At 41.1% G+C, this 17,060-nt stretch overlaps 1 protein-coding gene and 1 long non-coding RNA gene across 6 annotated transcripts in view; both read left to right on the top strand.

Annotated features, from left to right (window-relative positions):
* The first annotated feature begins 540 nt into the window (after positions 1–540).
* On the top strand, positions 541–6,280 carry LOC135444950 (uncharacterized). 4 transcript variants are annotated; one of them, XR_010439375.1, is made up of 7 exons: positions 541–680; positions 895–979; positions 1,759–1,874; positions 2,820–3,084; positions 4,222–4,483; positions 4,772–4,822; positions 4,947–6,280. It is a non-coding gene; the product is annotated as an uncharacterized LOC135444950 (long non-coding RNA). The 4 variants fall into 4 exon arrangements; XR_010439372.1 differs by having other exon boundaries at positions 4,772–4,843; XR_010439373.1 differs by lacking the exon at positions 1,759–1,874 and adding an exon at positions 1,389–1,630 and having other exon boundaries at positions 4,772–4,843.
* Positions 6,281–8,915: 2,635 nt separating this feature from the next.
* LOC135444949 (opsin-5-like) overlaps positions 8,916–17,060 on the top strand; it is a 29,936-nt gene continuing 21,791 nt past the window's right edge. Inside the window, exons 1-2 of one of the 2 annotated variants that reach the window (XM_064707007.1) lie at positions 8,916–9,179; positions 10,208–10,304. In XM_064707007.1, the coding sequence (XP_064563077.1) occupies positions 9,018–9,179; positions 10,208–10,304 (259 nt within the window). In that variant the 5' untranslated portion in view covers positions 8,916–9,017. Of the gene's footprint in view, positions 9,180–10,183; positions 10,305–17,060 lie in introns of those variants that run through there. The other variant, XM_064707008.1, reaches the window with a different exon arrangement.

Raw genomic sequence — 17,060 nt, 5'->3', positions numbered from 1 at the left:
GCTCCATATGGTTTTCCAGAGGAAGTACTGGTCAACCTTTTTGGTCAACCTTTTAAAGTTGCAGTGTTTATACAATTTTGTTACAGAGATCAAATTAGAAATGCGAAATACTTGGAAATGTAACAAAAAGCAAAATAATTTTTTTGTCTTTACATGCATCTTGCAGCAATATTTCCCACAAGGAACGCAGACATTTATAGCCTGTCTGTGTACCCCCATGGCACCTTAAAGACTGCTGAGGTGATGCTATCTGTCTTCTCTAAGATCTTTGATTCCAGCCTCGTGGTGAAGACTGACAAATAACCACCATTGCCCTTTTTAAATGTTCTTTTAAGAGAAGAGGCTAGGAAAGCTTATTAGTAATTCTCACTTGGCATTATTGTTGGCTGAGAAAGCTTTACCTGAAATCTCTTATAATCCTTACAGCTGAAACTACTTCTCTGTTGCAGGTGTGGGGACTGGCACATTGCTTCAAAATTGCAGGGTGGAGCGGGCTGATAGAGTGATGGCACACCTGGGTTTTTTCTTTAGGAAATGCTACTGGAAAGCAGTCAGCTTCAAATAAACCCAGTGAATTGAAAGAATACATTCTGATTTTGTACAGGTCCTGGGTTTTGGATGGGAAAGAAAATAAATGAGTACTTCAGCTCCATTAAATCCTTATAGAAGAGACTGTAAAGGTAATCAATCAGCCTTTCTCTACACAAAAGCCCAGGAAGAGAGAGTGGGGTGGGCAGCGGTGACAAGGGGAGAGATGGCTGAAGACAGACAGATGGCAACAGACACAAGCATCTGCCTGTGCTCACGTCATTCCATCACCCCCATTCTTTGGCAAATGTGTGACTGCATGTTGGAACTCTGATGGCTGAAAACCTTGATCTTTCTGAATTTAAGGGTGCCAACCCTCAACTAAACACCTTGTTTGACCTGAGACCTTGGAAAAAGCTTCAAAAATTGAGTGATTGCACAGAAATAGTGTGTGAGTAGTTTGGATGGTATTGTGCGATCTCACAGGGTGAAAAAACTTAGATTTGGGATTTCAGTATATGGTGATACATGGGAGCCAAGATGGAGAATTTTGGGTGTGGGTTAGATGTCTTTTTTGCACCTTCTTCTTCATGAATCTGGGTGGTTTTATCTAATTGGGTGAAAGACGTCCACATTGTGGGTTTTGGGTGATTGTAATTGGGTTAGAAGCATAAATAATATAGATTATTGGATAATTGGGACTTAAATATCCTTGAACAGACACCATTTTAGCTCACTTTCTCAACTTGTTTGAGAGAGCTCACATCTCATGAGTTTGTAATAAATAAGGATAAAAACCTTCAGAGTGAGACTTCAAAACCAATATCTCCTGAATTTTATTCCCCCTGACCTTGGAGCAGGAAAGAGCTTGTCATTCCAACAACTGCATGCAGGCTTTATCCACCTTCAAGGTACAACCTGGGGCTCTTGCACGGGGAGTTCAAGAGGCATGAGCTGTTCCTGGCAGGTGCTGGGGCTGAAGCACAGCTGGGGCTGGTGCTCAGGTGTTAGAAAGTCAGGGGAGCAGCAGTGCTGCCTCTCCTGCTCTGCTCCTGAGGTGCGCTGCTTTGGAATCACCAACTGATTGTGTTTCATCTATAAGGTAACCTATAATGTATTTATCATGTTTTCAGTACATTCTTAGGGAAGCCAAAGCCCTGAAAATTGACAGAGCTTTCTGGCATTACAAAATATACAGAGCTTGTGACATTTTTCACTTTCTTTCACCAGTGTTGTTGCAAATGAGCATGAGTCTTGTCATTAGTAAATAAAAGCTTAATGGAGTCAAAGTTTCTTCTGTAAAATCCCACTGCTTGTACGGATGTGCAGCTCTTTCCTCTAATAGAGTGAGTATGTACAATTTGGTTATAAAATATTATCTATACACAGTTTATTGGCAGTAATCTTTCTGCTATAAAATACCAAATTAAATTCTGAGCCAGAATGGAGTCCCTTCACACAACACTTGTATTCTGTGGCACAATGATGCTTCTGTTAAAACTGTTTGTGTGAGGAAATAATGTTTGTGATAAAACTTGTGGGGTTTACTATATGCCCCAAATACCTAGGATTTATGCAGGATTCCTTTGGCAGTCACACAAAAGAGCCAGTAGTTACATAGTGGCAATCCAAACCTCAGTTTGCTTTTGTAGAAATTGCACTCCTGACTTCTTTCCCAAATTTGGAAGAAAAACTGAAGTGATTTGTCCAAGAATAATGGTCCCACTAACTTTCCAGAGTGTGGATGTTAGACTTAGAGTCATATGTCCTTTTCAACAAGGAAACAAGGGACCTTTACCATTGTGTAAGTATAAATACAATGTTTGGGTCTTTTTCATATATTTTTGATGTATTGAAAAGTACTAGGCGAAAATAAACTAAATTATATAAAGGGAAGGAAGTTTCTGCTTTCCTCTTTCTTGGGAGCTCAGACATAAAGACTTGTGAGTACTGGTATTTTAATGTATGGATCAAAGCCCAGTATAAGAGAAGAAATAAAAGGGTAATATTTAATGTTGAGCAACAACATAGGAAGTAAGGAAAAGTGTCTTGTTGTCCATAAAACTTTATAGTCTTAAATTGACTGTGTATTGTTATATAGCTTGGAAGTGATTCTCTAAACACTTGCACTGTTTTCAAGGGACCTCCTAATGGGTTAGATGCTTTCCAAGCTGTAATCTTTGTGTGAATGGCATTCTCAGTCTTCTGGAAATGTTCATTATCCCTGTGAGTCTGGGAGATGTGCAAGAGCATGCACTAGGTATCAGAAGAAAAATATTTTTCCTTTTCAGGATTCTGGGAGGATGCATTATTTCTGATTTTCAGCAGAAACTTACAGGATCTCCATAAAGAGAAGAAACCAGCATGTCTAGGACTCCTCTGATGCAGCAGTTTCTTAGACTAGTCATTGTTATGAGCCACACCCGTTACCTGCTCCCACACCTGCAGGAAAGCTAATATTAAACATTTCATAGGAGTCTACAGGATGTCATTTGTAATAACAACTGGCACCTGGAAACACTGAAGAGGATTCAGCTGACAGAAGGATAACACCAGGTTAAGATTATTTATATTTTCAGTGATTTCCTCCTCCTGTTGTGTATGCTCTTAATCCAGGATTAAATTCTAATTGTGGCTAAATCCTTGGAAAGGTCATCACTTTGAATGGAAGTTCTAGGAAGGCAATATACCTGGGGTTTGAATGAGAAATTTCAGTGTGTGAACTTTACTACCCTGTAAATTCTGGATGTTTAGTGCAAGGCAAACACAAATAATAGCAATGAAGACAGGAACCTCACAGGCTCTGTTCTTGGACATGATGGGAAAGGCAGTGCAATGAAAGCACAGTGTCCCAGGTTTTGCTCTATTTGATGCTGCCTGCACAGTCTCATATGAACATGTTAAGATAAAAGTCTGTGTTGTCTTTCTAGCTTGGATGTTGGAGCTGAGCATGCTCAGTGTTGTCAAAAGCAATCAAAAAGCATCATCCAAAAGGAAACCTACACTTTTTCAAAGTGGTCAGAATCAAGCTGTGCATAATTTGAGACAGCGCAAGAAGAGATGGAGTTAAGCAGGACGCTTGTTTTTTTCTATAATTTTTTGTGATGAGCAAAACTTTAATGAAGCCAATGCAGCCCTGTCCAGCCACTGCCTGATCTGTGTAACCAGTAGGCACACAAATACATTATTGCTGTTGCTAGTGATATACCACAGGCTGTGCACTCACACTGCAGTATTAAGGCATGTCAGGCTTGCTTTGCCTCAAATTGCCTTAGCCTGCCTGCAACTTCATTGTAGCTGGCTTAGCTGTGACAGCAGTTTATTTTAAATAGCAGGTGACTATTTCCTGATTTGATCATGGGATATAACCACAATTTTTGTACAGACAAGAATAGTGAGTAATAATTTTGTGTTAAGAGAAATATTTATTCCATCATCTTAATATTGCAGTGTAAAAGAAAAAAGGCCTGGCCTGGCAATTGAGGGCTTTCTGTGGCAACCCAAGACGCAAGGCAGAGGAGTGCAGACATGAAGAGGATAAGAGAAGAGGGCATGGGAGTGGCAGTTAAGAACTATGGATAGCTCAGCAGCAAAAAATTAGATGTAAACCTTTGGCATGGGTAAAACTGGTTTATAGGTAGCACAGGAAACAGAAAAGAGGTATACAACATGTGTAAAATACTTTTTACGCAGGTCATTCAGACATAACGTGGAATTGCAGACGAATTAAAAAGAACAAGCTGTAAAGTAAGAAAGAAAATGTACCAAAAGTCCCGAGCAGACTTTAGAAAGAGAAGGAAGAAACCAGCAATTTCAGCATCATGCTGCTTGGGCACTGCTATCGTGTTCCTTTCAGAAAAAAAAAATGGAAAAATGATGCTCCCTGTCACCATTTCCTCATTTCCTCCCCTGACTGAAGGCAACTGCCTGAAGACTCGAGAGAAAGAGTGGAAAGGTAAGTATAACACCAGGGAGAAAGATAGGTGCTAGAAGGTATGCATTGTATTGAATAGTTATTGAGACTTTTCCCCATGTTTGTGTTCTTTATTTATTTTCTTTTGTCATAAATGAAATACATTTGAAAGGCTTTATGCTTCTCTTTTTCTTTCCCCGTCTAGTTCCTTAATTTGCTGAATTTGCAATAGCTTGCTTAGTTCCCAGAATGCAACTTTAAGTTTCTCCTGCTGACTAAAGTCCTGCTGATACATGAAATGCTGGAGGTTTTGTTCTGTCTTTTCTGCAGAGTGATTTCTTCACATGAGTCAGACACAGATCATTCAGAGCATGTGCTCCTGTAAGTGTATTCCAGAGCTTGGTAAGCAGAAAAACCCTGATATATTCTGCCTTTTTGAACCAACACCTAGGAAATTAAGGAACAGTTTTCATGTCTAAAAACATGTACCATTTTTAAATTGCAGGCATATGATGCAAGCCCATATTTGGGGAAAATTGATGCTCTCACTGGGCTCCCCTCTGAACTGGAGTGGTGAAGCACTGCTGCAACACAGAGAGTAAAAGCCCCCCAGTGACAGAGCACCAGCCAGCTGCTCTTTTGAAGTGGATTTGTTTAAACCTGCTACTCTAATGAGCTCACCAAGGATGACTGGAAGGCTTTTAATGCCAAAAAAGCCAAGTTTTACTGTAGCAGGAGCTACAGTAACATTCTTTTAATAAAAAAAAAAATCAGTGCAACTTATTAGAAATAAGAGAGATCAAATCTTGTATTTCTTTGTGCCACAGAGAGGCTCCTGCCTTTTAGCCACTCATCAGCGGTTGCCAAGAGTGGCCCCATCTCTTATTAGGAAACTGTTGCCTCAGAAGCAGGACTTCCACACTTCACTTGAAACCTCTCACAAACTGATTCATCTGCCCAAAAAAGTTTTAATTTCCTTTACCATCACCTAACCTACTTAGTGTAAGTTCAGCTCAGAGGAGAGAGTTTAAATAATACAAAGCTTCAGCCACCTAATTTGCATAAAGTATTTTTCATTCTCTTCAATATTTCAACATGAAAGTAGCATATATCTTAAGGAGCAAGGTAGCCTGTCTTTGTATTAGCATCAATCTAAAGAGTGTTCCTTGAGAAATAGTTCATTTCAAACTGTATATTGCAGTAATAAGCACTGACCAAGCATTTTTTTCTCTCAGGTAGTTTTCAATATCTGTCACAAGCTATAGAACACAACCCTCCAGAGAAAAATTAGCATTCAGGATTGATGAGAACAAGAATAATGTATGAAACTTAATAGGCTAGAGTCCATAGAAATCATGGCAGAAGTATGGATTTTACAATGTATTCATTATGTGATGTAACCATTTTCTTAAGTTTGGCAAATAACCCAACGAAGGCCAAAAAAAAAAAAAAAGTGGTTTAGACATTTAACTAGAGAATGCATAGAGTGCAATTGTTTTCATGCTAAAATGTCACAGCAAGAGCTGACATCCAGGATTAAACTGGCATGTTTTGAAATGTAAGTGGTCAAGCATGTTTCACATTATGATCATTCTTCAGTTTAAATATTTCAGATGTGGTTTTGTTCTACAAAATTGGACATTGGCAACAAAAGAGCAGATTCAGATTTGGTTCTTACAGGTAAGCAATTCCAAATCGCTTTGCAGCAGGCACAGTCATTCCCATTTGTCCATCAACAAGTTTTAAGCATTACTTACCTGATCTCAAGATTTTTTTCCTTTTCATTTAATGTGTGTTAGAAAAAAATCTGTGCAAATACGTTCAACAGCTGTATTTTATTGGAACCAGGGAAAACCTACATGATCTGAATTTGGAAAGATCTTCTGTCACTCATATAAAATGTGGTTTTTGGCTACCTTGATGAAATCCATAGGCATAACTCATCATTGTGAGACTATTCATTGCAAGACTAAGTGATGTCTTGTTGGATAGTCACAGTCTTTTCCTTTTGTAGTGAATATTCTAATTAAAAATGTGAAGTAAAAATGTAAATGATTTATCCAAAAGAATCTGCATAGACATGTTCCAACTAATGTACCATTGGATTTGCCTTGAAATCCCTCAATTATATTTCTGTAAAATTTCAGAAAATTTTATGCCTTACAGAGGCAAAAGTGTATTTTCATTCCACACAACCAATTTTCTATCTGCTTATGGTTATTTTAACCCATCCTTATGAAGTTTTCCTTTTGTCTCCTCCTTCTATGGTCCTTTTCTTTAACCCATGTAGAACAGGTATTGTGAAAAAATAGTCTGTGAGAATTTACACCAGCTTTCTGACATAATCACTCCTTTGGCGACTGCCCAAATCTCTCAGGGCAGTGCTCCTCAGGGAAAACAGGTGCTTCTCGGGAACATTCATCATATGTTTTCTGTCACACACAAATTTTAATTTTTAGGATTTTTCTGTATTGGAAACAGTATAGTGGATTGCAACGTAACCGGACTAGTATGTCAGGCCAGTCTGTGCTGCTGTGGTATTTGCCTTTTTGTGCCGGTATATCTGGCACTTTGAAAGCACTTAGGCAAATAGGGAGGATTCAAAGGCTGTTGCACATTTTAGCAGCCCAAGGAGAAGGTACTGCTGGCTTATATCTGCTCTAAATTGGCTTTGCCTGCTGCCTCAGAGACACTGGTTGGTTTGGTACTTTTGTAAAATGGGCTGTATCGCCCTTTTGTGTCCTAATCCGGTCATTGCATCACTGCCTTTAGTCAGGTGTCCTGAGACATCAGTGGTTCCGGGGGTTTCTCGCTCGTTCACCCTGCAGCAGCAGCTGCCCCGCGCCCTCAGGTGCAGCCCCGAGCGCTGATTCCGGGGCGGCCGCGGGATGCGCCTGGCAGGGGCCGGGCGGGGCCGGCTCTGCGCTCTCTCCGGAGGTCTGTGGAGCACAGATCCCGGCAGGACTGAGATGCTGTGTGGCTGCTCCCAGCCAGGCTCGCTGCTGTGCCCCCAGAGCTGTGGGCCCTTTTCCCGGCCTGGCCGGGGCCTGGAGCCGCCGTAGCTCAGGTGGGTGCGGGGCCCGGCTGTCCCTGAGGGCACAGGGCCCCGGGCGGCACAGCTGAGCCTGTGGCAGCAGGGCAGGGAGGGAGGCGCCGCTGTGTCCCGAGGCGCGTTCGCTTTGTCTGTGTCCCTTGTGCGGACCCAGCCTGCAGGAAAGGGGAGCTTCAGGTTCCTTCTAGGGCGGGAGTAGCTACGACTCTTAAGAGATGAAGGCACAGTTACTGACTGGGCATATTAAGTCGCGCCTCCTCGCGGCCCCCTTTGGAATCCCTTTGCGGTAACGAAGTCGGCTTTTGTCCAAGTGTGACAGGCGAAAATCGCCCTCCCTATGGCTTGGCCTCGCCGCCCAGCGGTAGTCTCACGGTCTTGCTGAAACAACATTATTGGCACGGTTATTTCGCTGTTGCCCAGGGCCTTGTCCACGGGCTTGAGTTGGACACAGCTGGCAGTTTGGGAGGGACACAGCTGCTGACTTTTACTGTCTTTGGACTGTGACTTGTTGGTATTTTTCCAGTTATTGCAATGGTGCAATCAATGGCTTTGTGATTTATATCGACAGCCACCCAGACTGACCCCTTGGATTTGAGGGTCAGAGGTGCCAAAGTTTCATCTTTCCCCTCTGTGCCCAGGGAAGAGGGTTTCAATCTGGTACATTTGGAGTTTGTAAACTCTGTGTTTGCTCGTGTGGTTGGAGTCATCTGGGAGTTGTTTTGGAGACTGTGGCAGAGCTCCCTGAGCCGTATGAGACCTTGCCGTTTGGGCTGGCTCGGGATGATTTCAGTGTGTAGCCAGAGGCAGTGAAGAGCCTAAAACACCTGAGGCACTTTCCAGGACTAGTAAGGGCAGAACACCGGTCAGGACTCTTCTTGTGTCCATCCCTGACAAAAATCCATCTTGTCCATGCTCTGCCACCCCGTTTACTCGGATGCTGGGGTTGATGCACCATCTTAAGAGGACCCATGGGCAGAAAAGGGCCCATCTTTAAGTGCTCTAAATGTGGTAAATCAAATCTCACGTACCACAGTATTGTTTGTCACGTCTCACAATGCAAAGGGCAGGTGCGTGTGGTTCCAAGGGGCGAGTGGATCTGTGAGGGGGGCCAGCGAGGTTTTTCTGCCAAGATTGGCCTGGGCCAACACAAGAGGTTAATGCATTGTCTTGTGAGGAATATGGAATGGATTGTTGCCTGCCATCCCAAGGAGTCATCAGCAAGGGGAGCCCACAAGAAGGTGTGGACTGAGGAGGAAGAGGCTCTTCTGGTGGGGAGGTTTGCTGGTAGCAGAAATATTCAAGTCCATTTTTTTATGTGCCTTCTCACAGTCACAGCTGTGTCAAACAGGGTCTATACTATTTGTCTGTACTGCCATGGCATTTTAGTTTTCTTGTCCTGTTATAGAGCTGCTCGTAGCATATGCTGCTCTAATCCTTTCAAAGCACTTTGTGAAGATAGTGAAGGCACTTGGGGATAATCTCTGTGAAGCCACTAAATTGGTCACCACTAAAGCAGTGAGAGACATGAAACGAGGCTCCTGTAATCTGCAGAGGGAGCCTTTCTCTCCTTTGGAAGCACGGACACCTGCAGACCCACCAAACAAACCACAGCAGTTTGCAAAGCCTCTGTTCTTCACTGGAGGGTGCCACCAGAAGGAAGAAGGAGAAAACTGCAAGCCGATCAAGGTATTAATCACTCCCAGTGTGTGAAGACTGGGGTGAGGGGAAAAAAATCAGAAAGGATGCTTAACCACTTTGCTACTCCAGATGAATTAATTTAGATTCATGTTTTTTAGTTATGACTACAACCTGATAGTTGACATATGGCCTCTCTTAACAACGATTGATAATACCTCAGAAAAGACTAAAAATATTCTCAGCTGACTCAAATCCCATGCACTTCAACAAAACAAGATTTCCATTTTCAACTGTATGGGCAAAATCCCACATCATACATGGAGCTTACTCCAAGTTTGGAGGGTCCTTAGCAGTCTAAAAATATGATCCAAAGTACTTACAATTTTTTTCAAAAAATATGATCCAAAGTACTTACAATTTTTTTCAACCTGTACTGGAAATTACCTTCCCTTCTTTTTAAGTTAACAACTATCCTGCTGGTAAAGTAAGTTAATTATTTTTTCTGCTATGTTAAAGTCACATTTGAAGGTGGTGACACCTCCCTGTTTGGTTTTTTTTTTTTCACTGTGCCATTTTTTAATTTGTATGAGATTTTTCCTGAATTTCATTTGAACTAAAATTCCACTCATCTTCAATGAAGAAAAAAAGATGAAAGTACGGTTATGTAAGCAACATATCAGTATGGTGTGGGTGTGCCTGTGAGCCTGTAGGTTATGTGGTGTCACTTTATTTTAGAGGAAGTTGTCTCTTTTGTCAGATACCCACTCTTCATTAGAGATTTTTGCACATAGCAGTAATGAGGATTCAAGGAAGTCTTCTGTCTTTTGCTGGCCACAGGTTCACAGGCTGTATTAATAGATAGGATTAGTGAAGAAGAATAGGTCAGAAGGCTGCAAAGCTCCTGTCCCTTGAGATTTCCTTCTTTAGATCATTAGTCTTATTGAGAGCTCCCTTGAATACAGCGAGCAGAAACTGAGGAAAAGGCTGGAACCATTTTATTCACCAGGACATTCTGGGGAAGGGTGATTTCTGCATCAGAAGCTCCACTGAAAATGTCTGTCCATTTCTCTGCACAGGCACCCTGGAGGAACAACAACATCAGTTTTCTGACCAGAGAGGCAGCTGTAACAGAGCAAGGAGAGACTATCATAGGTTTCTACCTGTTGGCTTTAGGTAGGTATTTGGTTTCGGTGTGAAAGGAAACTCTTAAATAGATGTTGTTATCAAATTCAAAGTAATTCATTTGGATATCCCTAAAGGAACAAGAAGGTAGAAACTGTCACTTTTTTTTTTCAGCAATTGAAAGATCAGAGAAGTACATTTTGCTTTTGTTGAAAAGAGGTTTATAATCAATGCAGAAATCTTGAGGAAAAATATATAGTCTGGCCTGTAAACTTTCAACTAATGTTCATTAAGCTTAATATGTGGGAAGATAGTAGAAGAAGTACCTTGTCAGCAGTACATAATAATTCCATGTTTTCTTGTGTTTTAGTAGCACTGAATAAATGATTCCCTGATTTTCACTTATGGCTATTGAGAGTCAGTAGGTATCCTACAATTATCTTCTGGAGAAACACAAAATACCTTTTGTGATTCTTAACTTTGATTGTTTGTATTGTTCTTGCTTTAAATGCTGGATGCATATAGAAATGGACTTCTTCAAATAGGATCTAAGAAAGATCTAAGTACTAGAACCTTATCCTCTGTTAGCAGTCACAATACCAAGTATTTTTTTTGGTTCTGCTGGAGAACAAATATTGTAAGTGTATAACAGAGTTTTGAAGATGGTACTCAGTATAAATGCACTCTGATACCACTGTAATTTTGGGTTGTTTGTTTAAATATTATCTATTTTGGGCAGGCTTATTGCCAAACACAAGGAAAATTTATGAAATTTCAAAGAGTGCAAGCATGGTAGGTAATAAAAATTTTCAACTATAGGACCTCACAGAAAAATAGAAGAAAATTTAACTTTTATTTAATCTGTTCTTCTAAACAGCATGTACAGAAATGTCTCTGTTTTTAAATTATTTGCCTGATTTTTTTATTCTTAACTTATTACATATTTCAATTCACCTATTAGGCCTCTGCTTACATTTGATAAAGGCTTGTGGAAGTTAAAATGTCAAATGCTAAGTATTTTAATATGTTTACATGAAACTTTCTTATTTTTATCTCTAGAAATTAAGGAAAGTTGTGCTTAAAACAAAAACAGAGATTTTAATAGAAATATATATGGCTTCTATCTTAGGAGAGGGATAGTAAGATAAATCAGAGGTGTTCCAATTTATCCCCACTCTGTTCACATCTGGGTATCCCCTCGTGAATGGCTGGGAAATGTCTGCACTATCAGCTAAACAATTAAGCAGTTGCACTTAGGACTAGAAAGAACATCTTAGGTCAGCAAGGCCAGTCCCCTACAGAGGCAATGTATAATCTCATTTACACAGCCATTATGTTCCCTCATATAACAGGCTAGGGGTTTTTTTGGTGTTGTTATCACACTTCCAATTGAAAGCACATTCCTGATTTTGTTTCTCTGTTGGATAGGAGCTTTCACCTAAATTCTTAGCTAAAGTGATCACAACAACTTTATGCAATTTTTGGTCATTCCTTTTAATTGAAATAAATTTTTGCTTGCAAATGACACCCTATGGCCAATCTATATTCCTGAAGGAGCAATCATACCTTGAAGCCTACCTCTGTATTCCTATATTAAGAAATTGAGGGAATTTTCTTTTGTTGGTTGGTTGACTGGGGAGCAGGGGTAATTATATTTATTTATCTCCTCTCATAAGATCTTTTCCCCTGTCATCCCAGCAGCTTTATAGCAAGGGCTGAATCCAGCATCCAAGCAGGGTCTTGCCATCACTATTCACATTCATATTTACACTCTATCAACTCTACTGATCCCTCCCAGTATTGCTTCTGCATCACACTGGTAGTTCAGACTTCTTCCATAAATCAACCAGCAGAGATGTTCTCCTATGCTGCTTCCTGGTAGTGATCTCACATCTTCTAGCAAATATCTGCCTGGGCCTTTAGGCTATGGAGATTTGATTTCTTCAGATCCTTCAGCCAAGCCTGCAAGTGCTTGCATGTCATAGCTGCTGTTCTTGAAACTTAACTCAAGATTCAAAACTTGAGTTCCTTTTCTCACAGAGTATGTACAACCAGCAGAAGCACTACTCCAAGTTAAGTGTAGTGTAGATCTGGTGAAAATTGATGGATGTAGGTATACCTTTTGGAAATTATAACTTTTGAAAAAAATCTGTTAGGTATACATGAATCTGGAAAGCCCTAATTTCTTTTCTCCTCAAAGGTCTACTGTCACAGTTCTACAAGCAGCAGCCACAGCAGTTTATAGTTATTAGTTTTACATACACCAATAACTCATTCTATCCAGGGAGCTGTGATGTGGCAGAGCAAGTGCTTTGTCATACAGACACCCTCTTGCCCTTCTGGCAGCAGAGAAAAAAGGCCAGTCCATGTGCTAGCTTCCTGTACCTCTGGTGCTTTAGGGCTCTGGCAAGACAGTCTATTGGCAGGAATCTATTCTGGATTAGATTCCGTACACAAACCCCAAAAGTTGTTCATATTTGATACTCTTGGGTTTTTGATGCCTTGGAAAACGGCTTCAGAGATAACACATCTGCAGTTACTAAGTGTTTTCTTCTCTTTCAAGTTTAAGTATGGCAGTGCAGCTTGTTGCAAATTATGATACACTTTTCCAAAACCAAGGAGATGTATGTGATTGGTGTTAGCATTTATCCAGAAGATGGAGTTCTTCTGAATCTCTTCACCTTCTCAGGATAAAGTCCTAAAAGCCTTACTGTATTTGGCCAAGTCTTCCCAGAGTCACTCATCTTGGCAGAGCTCATGAATATCCAAGAGCCATGGTCTCACACCTTTTGCTGAGATAAGACCTCTGTGTGTCCCCTTCTGGAAAGTCTCACAAGTGACAGGTAGCACAGCTGTCATTTGTGACAGACAGGGCACTGATGTGTGCATTGTATGTGATACAGCAGCCAGGCAGTTTTGGATCCAGGTGAGGCTCCTCAGCATCCTGAGGCATGGAAGCCTGAGTGCAGTGGGTCACACACTGACACCAAGAGCAAACCAGCAGAGGGAGTATGTGGGGCATCTTGTAAATGCTGATGGACACTGAGACCACTGCACTGCTTCTTGACACCTGAGCCACTGTTCCATCATTCTCCTTGTTAATGCTGTGGCCAGGGGATCAGCAAAGTGTGGGGAAGGTGCAATGCCCTCTCGACAGCAGTGACCCACTGTTAGAGGGACTATCTGCAAGTGACAGCAACTGCTGTGCTACCCTGTGCTAGGTCACCTGGGGCAGCATCCTCCTTCTGAAGGCAGCAGTCTGCTCCCATCCTTCCCTTCAATGAGCTCAGAGCTGTCTCCAGCAGACAGGTGAAAGCTTGTCCTGCTGCTGGGATTACATCTGACCCCTTTTTGCCTATGCCATAAGTGGTGCAGTACTGTGGAAAATCCTTGTACAGTTTAAATTATGAGGTACAATTTAAAAGCACTGCCCACTGCTGCTGGCTTCTAGACAAGGGGAAAAAATATAAAGCTTTTTTTGCTTCAAAATTATTTACTGGAATTCTTAAGTTGGGTGTTTTTCTGCATTTATGCATAATTTGTTCCCTGTTTGCTTTCCCTCATTTCACTCTTAACTGGGCCAGTTAGAGTAAATACGAGGCATAAAAGGAAATTTTATGTCAATAGGAGAGAGTATTAATTAGAGGGCAAATTCCGACTTTTTGTGAATGCTTCCATCAGAAAGGCATGCTGAGTGCATTACCAATCCCATCTGAACAGACCACAAGATCCAAACATGCTTTAAAACACTTCTGAATGGTAATAGTAAACTGTTACTTGACAAGTGACAGAATGAGTGTTATTTTGGGATTTTGTTTGACAGATAAATCTGAGAAGGTGGGAAAGGAAACAAGCTATTCACAGAACATTCATCCCCAAAATGATTGCATTTATTGAACAAATAATCTGTCCATGCTTTGTCAAGTCTAAAACAAGATGACTCTTTTCCTTCCTGCCAGAACTGGCAATATGCCCTGGACAGGATATTGTGTGTGTATAATTGGCAGCAAAGACTGAAAACAGAGTAGGGTCACTTCACAGTTGCAATAGTTAATGACAGCTTTGCAAATTCTCTGGGTTTTATCACTGTTTTAATTAAAGTTTTCTGGGCAGAAAATCTTTTGCAGCAAGCCTCTTCTGACTGGCATTTATGCTTGTGTGTGTGTAGTTGTGTGACTGATTTCATTCATGCCTGCTCTGCATTGATACTCAATCCAATCTCTGTCCTAGAGGAAGGTTATTTGCTGAGGAAAGAGCTTAGTTTGTCTTGTGACACTGAGCCTCACCTTTTGCTCTCACTTCTTGAGTTCTTCCACTTAAGGCTTCATTTATATTTTAAACTGTGATGGCTGAGTTGTAACACCCATTCTTCTATTTCAGTCTTGCCAGGTTTTACAAGTAAAGGCCATGCAACAATGTCTAATAAGAGCAAGTCTAAGTAGAAAGCATAATAACCTATTTTGGCTGGGCACAGGTGAACCAATCTATTGGAAATGTGGATGACCAGCTCAGAGCTATCAATTCACATGTGCCAAATTTAGTTCTTCAGAAACAATGTTAACAATGAAACTGCATTCAGCCTCAGGCCCTTATTGCTTGTTCATGACCATCTCAGGTACATGAGGAAAAAATAGGGCATGTCTGAATGCACAGGATAGAGTGATTTGACAGAAATAGTTTTAAAATTACAATGTACTTTTCAATATTCTTAGAGTTAAACAAACTCAATGTTCTCAGTTGCTTTCAGCACAAAGATTTTCAGTCTCCTTAGTCACGCCTTCTGGCTACTTTTCTGCATGGGCTGGTGGGCATCACGCTGACTCAGGAGTTTGTGAATAGCTGAAGGGCTGCCAAGCAAGCTGACTTTCACCAGCTTGCTTGGCAGCTCTTCTGTTCGTCCCCAAGAAACCATGGATAACAGCACCAGATTCCCTTGTGGAGTGCTTTTGACATCTGTGGATTAAAGTGCTCTGTTAGAGAGTGCTATTCCAGGAGGATTACTACTGAATTAAATAGGGGCAATACAACATTTTTAATGCTGCTGTCCATCCTATTCCTCCTACCTCACAATGTTTGCAAAACTACGGAAGTATTTGCATATTATCTGTGTATTTTGCCATGTCAGAAGAACTAGCATCTCTCTGATGAGCAACTCAAGTCAGACTTGCATATCCTTCCTATCCATTACATTATGGGAGAGATGTGGTGATCCCTCTCTGAACCTTATGCTGGGTGGCAATGCTCAGTTTCTGCCTAGCTGCTGGGTTTTTTTCTTCTCTCTCACCACATTTTGACCTCAGTTGAAATCTCTTTTTTCACCAGGATTGCCTTAGTATGCTGGGTTTGGATTTTGGGGTTGGTTTGGGGTTTTTTGGGGTTGGTTTGGGTTTTTTTCTGGGTTTTTTCTTATGAGTGAACGTTAGTGACAGCTTGTAAAAGATGGAACAAGTTCTCTCAGTTGTTTATTTTTCTATCTTTTGTTTTACTGAGATGGCACCTGGTAACAGGGAGGCACTTCAAAATTCAGAGGTTTCTTTCTGGACTCTTGATCTACCTCTAACATCCCCTGAGGCACACTCCCCCTGAAATGCAGCTGAGGAGATCTCTGCCCTCAGTGAGAGTGTCAGTGCTATTGCTCTTCTTGCCTTGAATTTTCAACCTTCTTCCCTGTTATGCTGTCAGGGCTTGGGGGAGGAAGGGAGAAGGGTTGTTTGGTTTGAGCTGTTCTTTTGGTTGGGGTGATTTTCTGTTTTGGGATGGTCTGTTTCAGGTTTTTAAAGTCAGTCAGTCAATATAGGCAACACTCCAGACTGGCACATGTATCTGATGGCACAGAGATGCAGTGTCCCATACTCACTACTCTAGCTGACAGCACTTTTATGTGACCACCGATTTTGTTATTGCATGGTTTACAGAGAATTTATTTTCTTCTGTTTCTTTTGGTTTTTTTGTTTTGTTTTTTGTTTGTTTGTTTGTTTGTTTTGGCTTTTTTTTTTTGTTTTATTCCAAATTAATATGGTCTACTACCCAGACAGACCATTTTAGGGACTGGATATGCCAGTGCAGGTTCTCCACTGCTTTGCTTGAAAGGACTGTGCCTACCTGCAGAAATCATACTCACTCTGTAACTTTATCTCCCTCGATGCATCCTTCATCTTCAGCCTCAGTTTGTAAATGTAGTTCCCAGAAATTATGCCAAGTACTGTGTCTCTCTCACCTCTCATTGCTCTAAAATGTGCAGTGTTGTTCGGTGTGATGTTTTGCTCAAGTTCTTCCTTAAGACACTTTAACTCAAAACTCCCTTACCCTCCAGGCTAGGGGGAATTTGCTCTGTATATTCCCAGCAAGGGCAGGTGTCTGACACTGGGAGGGTATCCCTCCTATCCATTACAATGCACGGGCAAAATTTTGTTATTTACAAAGGAGGTGCCATTTTATTTTGTCTGCCATTTTAGCACTATGTCTTCATATGGACAGGGAAAAATATTTCATATTTACTGCCTTGATACATATCTAACCTTGCAGAGAGTAGAACCAACATACACAGACAACACAACTCCCATATTTGCGTTTCAGGCTATCCTTATTTAGTCCCAAAGCCTTCCTCCCCCAGTGCCCTGCTCTGTCTATTTATAATACCTAGATTCAAACAAAAGTCACAAAATCCCTGAGTTAAAAGTGCATGCAGTTGTTCAAAAGAAGACTTGATTAAGAAACATTGTCACCTAGTGGCCAGAACAAGATATATTTATTATTGCTGGTCTTGTAACAGGATATACATAGAATGTGTGTGTGTGTGTGTGTGTG

Source organism: Zonotrichia leucophrys, chromosome 3 (genome assembly GCF_028769735.1).
Source record: "Zonotrichia leucophrys gambelii isolate GWCS_2022_RI chromosome 3, RI_Zleu_2.0, whole genome shotgun sequence".
NCBI lineage: Eukaryota > Metazoa > Chordata > Aves > Passeriformes > Passerellidae > Zonotrichia > Zonotrichia leucophrys.
This window is presented reverse-complemented; position numbering and strand designations above follow the sequence as displayed.